Here is a 10,093-nt window from a genome sequence, read left to right on the forward strand (position 1 = left end):
AAATAATTGACTACTTGAAGTTTGGAATTACGGTTGATGAGTACGTTAACAATTTATTATTTATTTTACACGCATATTTGCATTATGATGTTCTTTTTCATTTATTAATGTACATATAAATTATAATTTATTTTAACGTGAAATTAAAATTAATTTGCAGGTTACTTGGTCGCAGAAGTGCTGGATGTATTGAAATACCCTCCTAATGATGACAGAACTAACAGCAAAGAACAGATGCTGACAGAAAATGATACTGTGTCAATACATCTTCTTGATAAATTAAATGTATATCTTTAATAAAAGACGTTTGATTTATCCTTAGGATATTATTTAGAGTTTATATATTCTTTCTGAAAATAAAGGTTTTATGAAAATTATGATGCCTGTTCATTGTATACTTTTGTTTTATATGCAATTTATCTCTCAATTACTTGTAATTATGTAACCGTTTTTAATTGTTAAACTTTTATTTTATCAAATTGACATGAACACCTGGTATTTTTATAGACTTTTGAGTATGTAGTAATTATATGTATGTATATTCCCATTTCCTTTATTCTCATTTCTATATAACATGTATCAAGTGTACTTTTTCTATTGAATTACTGCAATTTTATACTTTACGTACGATTACTTTATAATGAACATCTATTATTTTATTAGGAACCAAGAAATAGTATTCCATATTAAATCTGAAATTGGCAATGCGTGATTGAAGCGAGAGTTATAAATTACCATCTGAACATTTATTATTAAAAAAAAAATTGCTTTTCCAAAATCTGTTATTTATAGTTCATCTCGTATCGTATAGTTGTAAAATATTTCGTTAACATTTAGATAACAAACATTCGCGCAATATACCTAAATTTCTGTTAATTTTTTTCTAGCTTATTTAATTTATACTAATTTAACAATTATTTTATTTTATGTTACATTACAGATTTTCTATTGCAAAAATCTCGCCGTGGGTACAACATGGATGGACTTTGCAACCTCGAGGATATTAATCAAACGGACCACTCTTTCTGCTTTGTTGAAAATCTGAAGAGGAAGCTAGCGCAGCGTACTTACGTCGTCGATTTAAGTGACTGAACGGACCGCAAGCCAGTTTGTCGGATCTATTTCGGGAGTGCCGCTTAATAACCGGGCTAAAGGACCCGAAGTTAATTTGTCAAAAGTCGTGGACTTATAAACGGGAGTGTCGTATCGAATCGCGCGAGAGACTTTAGCCCGCGCGCGATTGTAGCTTATCCGCGTTTAACGCGAGTGCTAAAGTGACCTGATGTCCTGAAAGGAGGAGGAAGTCTGGAGGAGAAACATCGGGCTTCAATAGAGGAACCTCAAAGTGGTACAGCATCAACGTGAGTAATCAATATCTGCTTAAGAGATTATTTTATTTTGTCAATTTATTTACATGCGTTTTTTCAGTCTTCTGATTTAATATATCTAATTATATTGCGTAGAAAAACAATATAGTTAGGTACATGTCGTCAAATGTAGTCACGTCTAAATTTAAAATTAATTACAACATTAATTTTACACTTAATTTAAAGAAAATTTTTCCAACTTAATGCAAATGGAAAAATTATTAATATCATTCATATCATTAATATCATTCTTAAGTAATTTCTAAATTATTACAAATTTCTTGTTTTGTAAGGGTGCCATTCAATATTTGAGAGATCAACAAGAAACGTAGAATTAAAAAATTTTTCTCATAAACTGATAATTTAAATCGGTAATTTTATAAAAAAAAAAATGGGCAACAATTTTAAGTAAAATTCTCTAAGAGTTCTCTGATAAATGACTCGATTTTTGTGAAATTTCTTTTTTTATCTCTATAAAAAGTCTAGAATTCAATAAATATTTTAACAATTACAACGCTAGAAATTCGTCATCACGCTTAATATCTTATCGTACAAAAGGTCTTTGGCATCTTTAGCCCACATGAAGTCGAGGTGATTAAATTTCTCATGAGGCACGCGGAATTTTCCAAACGGGTTGCCAAGTTCTTTGTATAATTTATCGACGTCCTGTGGATATTAAAAACATGTTTAAATTCAATATAGTGGTACTAAAACTTCTACTCTCATTGCTTTTTAAATTTTTTTTTTTGAAATTTATTTTTAACATAAAATATTAAGTATTAAGCAAATAGTTACTTATAAAAAGATACGGACCTTGACATCCAGCAACCAGTCGTTAGTGCCATAGTGCAATGAAATCGGCACTTTGATTTTTCCTAAGTCATAGTCCGGAGGAGACAACGAGCCGTATTTTAACAAATTGGCGAACCATGAGTAGTCGTACTGTCTAAACTTCCCCGATGTAATTACAAATCCTGAAAACAGATTGATAGAATTTTTTTAAATTAAAAAATTTTTTTATTTTTTATTTCGTGAGGTATGCTATCAATAGGAATGCTCTTACCAGTTTTAATGAGCTGTGAATAATGTAGTACTTGTTTCGTGGATGAGCCAGCTGGAGTATGTTGTAGAATTGTTGGGAGAAGAGTCTGCGAAAGTAACACGAGCGTTATGAATAAATATTAATAATTAATTACATATTAATAATAAGTCGATATTAATTTAGACGTTAAATAATTATAAAGTCTTGTGATCAATTTATCGAGAATTAATGCCATATTACTTGTCAATATTAACAGCTTGAAATGGCGACAGAGCATTTCTATTTAGTTATCGGATATCTTATTTTAAATTTTCTAATTTTACTAATTAAAAATGTGTGTTGATATCGTACAGCGTTAAATTGATCTTTGTTAAATCCGGCGATCAAAAAGAGTATGTTCGAACACAAGGGTTGCGTGATTGCATCTTCCGCGCATACGAGTTTCGCAAATAGTTTCAGCGCCTCGCCAGTAGGTTTAAATTCATACATGCCGATTAGATCCATGAGTCCCTGCAACGAAGTTGTAAAATTTTATTAAAAAAAGAAAAAAAACGAAATACGCCGATAGCATTTTTTCTTTTTTTTTTTAAATTAAAATTACGTACATTTATAGGACCGGTGAACCTTGCTATAAATTGCAAAATGGGATTATTCATCCTGCTGCAAAAAGCAACCGGTGCCATCGCGACCATTGCTTGAATTTTGTCTTGATACTCGGGCCGTTCCGATGCCATAACGAAAAAAGCGGTAGTACCCTGACTGTGTCCCAAGTAAAATAACTTTTCGCGGCCAGTGGTCTTTAAAACGTAGTCTATCATCGCTGGGAGATCGTACACACCGATTTCGTGCCAGCTGCAAAGAAAGATTTTTCAAAACATGGTCGCTATTTTTTTATATTGATATCTATATACTTTAATATCTCGATTTAATTAAAAAAAAATTTTTTTTTTTCCTAATAAGCACCAAATCGAAATTAATTTATATTTATAAAAATTTAAACTTGTAATAAGTATATATATAATTTACGTGATTTTATTTTTAATACTTTAAATATCTTTCGTGCTACAAACACGTATTACATGATTGATAAATATCTAATAATATGTATTCGAAAAATAACACCAAATGTTGAGTAGTATTATCAAGAAATGATAATTTCTCACCTGACCGATAAAAAAGATATTAAATATTTTTTATCGCGATTTTTATTGCACCTGTATAAATATTTCGTTGCAGATGCATGTCGGATTTTTGTATAAATTTTAACGTTGCACGACCTTGTTATTGTAAATTTAATTATTTTTATTGTTTGTAAAAAAGCCGTACTAATTAAAGTATTATTCAATTACGTTATTGAAAGTGATCTCAAAATCAGGCAATCGAAAGAATATGAATAACTGTACAGGCGTGATTAATTTCTTTTTTTTTTATTTTTTATCTTTTTATTATTAAAATAGACCGCGCGTAGATTAATTTTATTTTGAAACGTACTATCGTCATGTTTTACATCTTTATGATATGTATCTCATTTCTTTTACTGTGCCGCGTTATAGTTAATTGTTATATTTTATGTATTGGGAGATAAAAAAACAAAGGAATATTCATTTTTCTATAAATATACCTTTGCGAATTTTTTTAAAAAAAATATTACAACGTTAAGAAAAAATTTCAGTCTTAACTTTAATTTCGTAATATTTCTCTCTCAATACATCTCCGATATTTTAATAATTACTCAATATCAAACAATTGATAAAATTGTTTTATTGCCATTGCGTGCTGTTTCGATAAATCATTGATTTGGCAGACTTAGAAATGATAAATACCACTTGCTTAAATATACGTCTTAATTTTCTCATTCAACTACAATAGAGTATATTTAAAGATAAGATTAAAAATTCTTGACATTCCTACGTTTAATATCATGTGTTGCCTAGGTTTTATCTTCAACCGCGCTATTAGTTTTGTTTTCGCTAATTGCATCCCCGCCTTTTTTTTTTCTCTTTCGTCTTTACATTTATTATTCTCACCTGAAGTCCCAGTAAAGCTCCTTTTTAATGTCCGGAAGATAGTGTTTGCGTGAATACATATTCCCACGTGCATTACCGAGCCATACATCGTATCCCTCATCCGCCAGAATAAACGCTACGTTGAAAAGACATCGGAATATAACATTTCACGATTGTTAATATTTTTATCAAGCCGAATATAAATTCTAATGGTCGGAGAAAACATAATCTCGATTTTTGCTCGCGTTTTCTTTCGTTAAGAAAAAAAAAAAACATTAACTTGGCATACTTTACTTTGAAATAAGACGTTTTATGCGTGCGCATTATAATTATCGCGATAACGCACTCGCGTGCTTAGAATGCTTTTATTAACAATGCACTTTCTTTACCTAAATCTTTGCCTGGCCCGGCAACGACCCAACATGCCGAGCTACACAGAAGTCCGTGCATCACAAACGCGACGGGTTTTTGCTCTTTCGTATTAGTTGCATGAGTTCGCCCTGTTATGCGATGTAGTTCCAAGATGTAGCCGTCAGTCGTGAGCACCTCGTGCAACTCTCCATCGTAACCGTGTTCGTTAACCAAGTCCAACTGTGAACAATGGGTTTTTTCTGTACCGACCGATTCCGTCGAGATCCGCTCGTTGATAAACCGAGATAGATCGCCGGAAAAATAATAGATGTTTCAATAATAATACTTAAAATATAAGCGTGCGGGAACAATATTAAAATACCTTTACTTCCTTCGATCGCAAAGTTAAGAGAATTCAACGAGCGAGCTTTTTAAATTCGGCTCGCAAAGAAAACTAAGTCGATGCGTCGACAAAGCTCGAAAGTATTTGTAAGTTCAGTAAGACAACGTAGGTGAACGCAAATCGTTTCGCGTCGACGATTAATTATTTCGATCTGCGTAAATTCTCTTTTCGAACTGACTTTTTGCTCGCGACCGCAACACACTTACAGCGGTAAGCGACGTTTTCGCCTGCGCGGACATCAGAAAGTGCGGATCCTCGAATTCCTTGATCGCCGGTATCTTGTCTATTGGGGTGATATCCGGCGCTTCGTCCCTCGGGAAGCTCGGCACCGCGCCGGCGGATGCCAGGATCGAGATGACGAGTACCGGTAGCAGCGTCATTGTCGCACGAAAAGATTGTCGGCTTCGCGAAGTTTGACTCTGCTCGATACCGTGCGCGATTTTTCGTTCGAATGTGAAGCGTATATATATCGCCGCTTATTTACTGAAAGTACCAGGCGAAGTGTTTGCTATTTTATGCGATCTTATCAAGTGGTATCTGTCGTAATCCATCCGTCATAATTTTTGGTTCGATAATACAGAGGTCGGATAATACTGAGCAGTGATTGAAAGCTGTCCAGAAAGAACGGGTCTTATCGGTAGTCAAGTGGCTCGATTGTTTATCCATAAAATGATGCAGCGTTTTACTACTTTTCGCGCGCAGGTGCATAGTTGCTCGTTATATTACATATCTGTTTACATGTCTCTTTTTTATCGGGTCGCTTGAAAAGAAACAAAGAAGCTGAATCGATCTCCGATGATAAAATCTAGGTAGATAGTAAAATCTTTTTTTTTTTGTGATCCTCGACTTGAAAATTAATCCCGCTAATCATAGATAATTTCGTTTTGCACCGCGCAATTAATTCACGAGCGATTAAATACTAATATATTTTAGTTCAATCATTGGTTTTTGGATGTTATAAATTATTAATTTCAGTTCATTAATTGATCTTTATAGATAGATAATTTATTTTAAGAATCGTACATTATTTTTATGTTAAAATATTACGCAAGTAGTAATGTATAAAAGGCAATGAGTGATTAGTAGAATCACTAATTAAGAAAGGAAATTGACGAATTGTTAATACGAGAAGAATAGGAATTTATACAGATGAGGGCGAGAAACGATATGTACAAGTAACACTTCAAGTAAACAAGAAATATTTTATTAAAACGTGAACACATTGGTAAGAAATTAATTAATCCAAACCGGTGTAAATTAAATTTATGTTAGGCACAAGCGTCGATCTTGAGACGAAATAATCCAGTTGATGAGAAAGGGCGAGTTCTTCATAAAATTCCGTGAATTAATTGTGCCGTGTGGAAAAATAGACGTTCGACGTTCTATTTCAAGGGTCTCTGTTTCATTTGATTAATTATCTGGTCGTATACGAGCGTCTTCACATCTCTGGCCCACATGTAGTCTACGTGATTGAACTTTTTGTCCTCGATTAAAGTTTTACCGGAGGGATTGCCTAGTTCGCCGTACAACTTTTCCACGTCCTGCAAAAAGAATTATGATGCAATATTACCATTCGCGTAAGCATGAAAGTAACCAATTAATTTGCAATCAGTTAAATGAAAAGTCACTTTTAATGTTCACTCCGTTATCGAGCGTAATAATCGTTAGTGCAGAGGATTTACGTACCTTGACATTTGCTAACCAATCGTTTTCACTGTAGTATAAATGCACCGGCGCTTTGATCTTGCTCACATCGTATGTCGGTGGATTGAACGCGCCGTATGCATCTTTGTTACTGATAATTCCGAGATCATAGTGCTTGAACTTTCCGGGTAACAAGAACGTACCTACAAACAGCCATCGTTATTTGCCAAATTAATTTATATATTAATAAAAAAAAAAACATTTACCAGACTTGATGAGTTGCCCGTAGTGGATCATTTGCTTTACGGCTGTGCTAGCAGGAACGTGTCCTAGAATCACTGGTAGAAGCGCCTGGAAATTTAAGCACCTCTTGAATTTAAGGCTCTTATAAATATTTGTTACAAATAAAATACTGATATTTAAAGGCGTCGTACCGGATCGAACTGTTCGGCGTTGAACCCAGTTACTAAGAACATCGCGTTCGAGCACACCGGTTGAGTGAGAGCTTTTTCCGAGCACACCAATTGTTGAACTATCTTTATAAGGTCGTTGCTAGGGCTGAATTCATGCACGCCGAATAAGTTTCCAAAAAACTGCAACAGTTTATTCCCGTTAAGAAATTCGTAAAGAATTGCGTTAGTTCATTTTGCTTTTAAGGGGCCAAGTACCTCGAGGCTGTGCGTGAATTGCGCCAGTAGTTGTAAGAAGGGACTCTTCATTCGGCCGCAGTAAGCGATCGGTGCCATGGCGTACATCTCCTCGATGTATTCCTGATACTGGGGCCGTTCCGTTGCCATGACGAAAAAGGCGGTGGTACCTTGGCTATGTCCTAGATAGAACATCTTTTTCTGACCGGTGGTTTTCACAACTTCGTCTATCATCGCTGGGAGATCACGCGTGCCGATTTCGTTCCAACTGCAATACGCATCAAAGACATATACGCATTTGTACATGATATTTCAATTGCGTTTTACATTCGGCTAAAAGAAAAAGCATAGTATTAAAAATATGCGCATCTTTAACGTTATCTTTTTATTCGTGATAGATGGAATTGTAGATTTTATGTAATTTGCTCCGTGCTTCTTTCAAGTTATCGTCACAATCGGTTAATCAAAGATCGATGATTAAATTTTTTTTTTCTTTTTGACGAGATAATATTGGCAATAAAGCGGTGCTATTTTTTTCTTTTTTTTTTTTTTTTAAGATAAATATACGAACTTGATATTCTCGTTTTAAATTTTGATTTATTTTTAATTACGTTGCACGATGGTTTCAATTTTTATTTTACTTTTTATATACTCATAAATATGTACACATTCGCACTTGCATATATCAATTTTTACCTGAAATTCCAGTAATCTTTCGGCTTGATTCTTCGAGATGTATGAGTATGAGCATACGGATTGCCACGCGCGTTACCTAGCCATACATCGTATCCCTCATCCGCCAGAATAAATGCTGAAATATTGACGTTAAATTGTAATGATCCTTCTGTATATAAAAATTAAAATTGTAGTTTTATTTTTTTTTTTTTTTACCTAAACTTTTATTACGACCGGAAATAACCCAAACCGACGAGTCGCACAGAAGACCGTGCATCACAAACGCGACTGGTTTTTTCACATTCGTATCGGTAGAATTAGCCCGTCCTGTTATTCGATGAAGTTGTAAAATGTAGCCATCGGAGGTGGTCACTTTATGCATTTCACCATTATAACCGTATTTGTTTATTAATTCCATCTGTATAAATAAGATTAGTAGTTTAAGGGAAATTAATTAAGAATTTGTTGCGTTTTAACCATGATAAAAATTATTTATAAAATATATAGTTTGCTTTTCTTTTTTTTTTACACTTTTTAAATAGTGTTTTTAAATAGTGTAAATTAATGTTAAATAAGAAAGTGATTTTACTCACCGTAGTAAGTTCCGCATCTTCAGGGATTGTAGGTAGTAGATCCGGCAGTTCTGGTATGCGTTCCAGTGGATTTAGTTTCGGTAATTTATCTACGATGTTACCTAACAATCCAGCGTTCGCGGATGCTAGGATCGAGACGCACAATAGCAACAACATGGTTGTCCCAGATTGTCGTTGAGAAGGTAAATGGTGGTACGATAGGAACGAAACCGGGCATTTTTTTTAAATGTACGCCAGTTATATATACTGTGCTTGCGTAGTTTAGGCATGATAAATAACAGTTTGAAAGTCTGTTACTTTATGCAGCCTTATTCATTGCCATCTGTTAATTTGTCATAATTTCTGCTTCAATAATGAATAATGATCGATATAGTAAGCCGTAATTGGCATCGTGAAAAAGAACGAAATTCTCGAATCTTATCGCTGCTTCTAATCGGATGTTTATTCATGAAACAACATTATAGTATTTTGTAGTATATTCGCACGTAGGTGCATAAGTGCGCACAATAATATTTTCCTCAATTGAAAATTCAACAAAAAACTGAGAAAGAAAAGTTGCCTCTCGATGTTACACTTTAAGTAAATTGCTAGTAAAAATTGCCAAGTCTATAATATGCAATATAAAAAAAAAAAAATATATATATTGCATTAATTTGAGTTTAATGTTAATAAATCGTAAAAATTAAGTTCAAGAATTGTTTAAAGCAAGTAACGGTTTATATATTTATTCATTAAACATTTTACCCAGTAAATATCAAAGGATATAAAAAGATATCAAAGGTCGAATAAGACGTCATATAATCGATGGATATTGACAAAAAATAAAACTTGGCTCCAACGAATAATATAAGTCAAAGTTAAGTTACATCTGTATAAATATTTCATTACGTATGCGTTTTGTATCAATTTTTGTGTTTAATTTTGTACTTTGTATTGTATATGACGTTATGTGATATAACTTTATTTTTCTAAAACTAGCTCTGACGATTGTTCTAATAACAATCTAAAGGGCTTGCGTCACTTGTTTTTGAACATAATTGATTACAAAAGCGCGATTAAACTTCTTTTTTTAATTAAAAAATTTTAAATAAATAAAATAGCATTTAAAATATGAAAAATATATTGAATAACTTAGAAATAATTTTGTCTCAATAAAATATTTAACATGTTATATTTTTACAGTCAAGTTATAAATTAAAAGTTTGATAAAGTGACCGATTCTTTTAATTAATTGGTTTATTTGATTTTGAAAATGTAATTCATTTGTCACTCTTTCTTGCTTTTCTTTTTTTTTATATTTATTCTGACATTACGAAGGACGAAAATATTCGATTGTTTAACGATAATCTCTGCGTTAAAGAATTT

At 33.0% G+C, this 10,093-nt stretch overlaps 2 protein-coding genes across 2 annotated transcripts; both read right to left on the minus strand.

Moving 5' to 3' along the window:
* Positions 1-1,375: 1,375 nt before the first annotated feature.
* On the minus strand, positions 1,376-6,230 carry LOC139107895 (lipase 3-like). The gene is made up of 8 exons (XM_070665777.1): positions 5,376-6,230; positions 4,805-5,006; positions 4,437-4,551; positions 3,015-3,261; positions 2,761-2,919; positions 2,431-2,515; positions 2,181-2,341; positions 1,376-2,033 (listed from the first exon to the last, which is right to left on the minus strand). Exons 1-8 carry the CDS (start codon positions 5,547-5,549, stop codon positions 1,884-1,886), a joined length of 1,293 nt encoding a protein of 430 aa, XP_070521878.1. The 5' UTR covers positions 5,550-6,230; the 3' UTR covers positions 1,376-1,883.
* A 121-nt stretch (positions 6,231-6,351) lies between these two features.
* LOC139107896 (lipase 3-like) lies at positions 6,352-9,233 on the minus strand. Its single transcript, XM_070665778.1, has 8 exons — positions 8,729-9,233; positions 8,352-8,553; positions 8,157-8,271; positions 7,482-7,728; positions 7,248-7,406; positions 7,080-7,164; positions 6,856-7,016; positions 6,352-6,710 (listed from the first exon to the last, which is right to left on the minus strand). The coding sequence occupies exons 1-8, from the start codon at positions 8,882-8,884 to the stop codon at positions 6,552-6,554; spliced, it is 1,284 nt and encodes a 427-aa protein (XP_070521879.1). The 5' UTR covers positions 8,885-9,233; the 3' UTR covers positions 6,352-6,551.
* Positions 9,234-10,093: the final 860 nt, after the last annotated feature.

The sequence above is a fragment of the Cardiocondyla obscurior genome, linkage group LG14 (assembly GCF_019399895.1).
Source record: "Cardiocondyla obscurior isolate alpha-2009 linkage group LG14, Cobs3.1, whole genome shotgun sequence".
In the NCBI taxonomy this organism is placed as follows: domain Eukaryota; kingdom Metazoa; phylum Arthropoda; class Insecta; order Hymenoptera; family Formicidae; genus Cardiocondyla; species Cardiocondyla obscurior.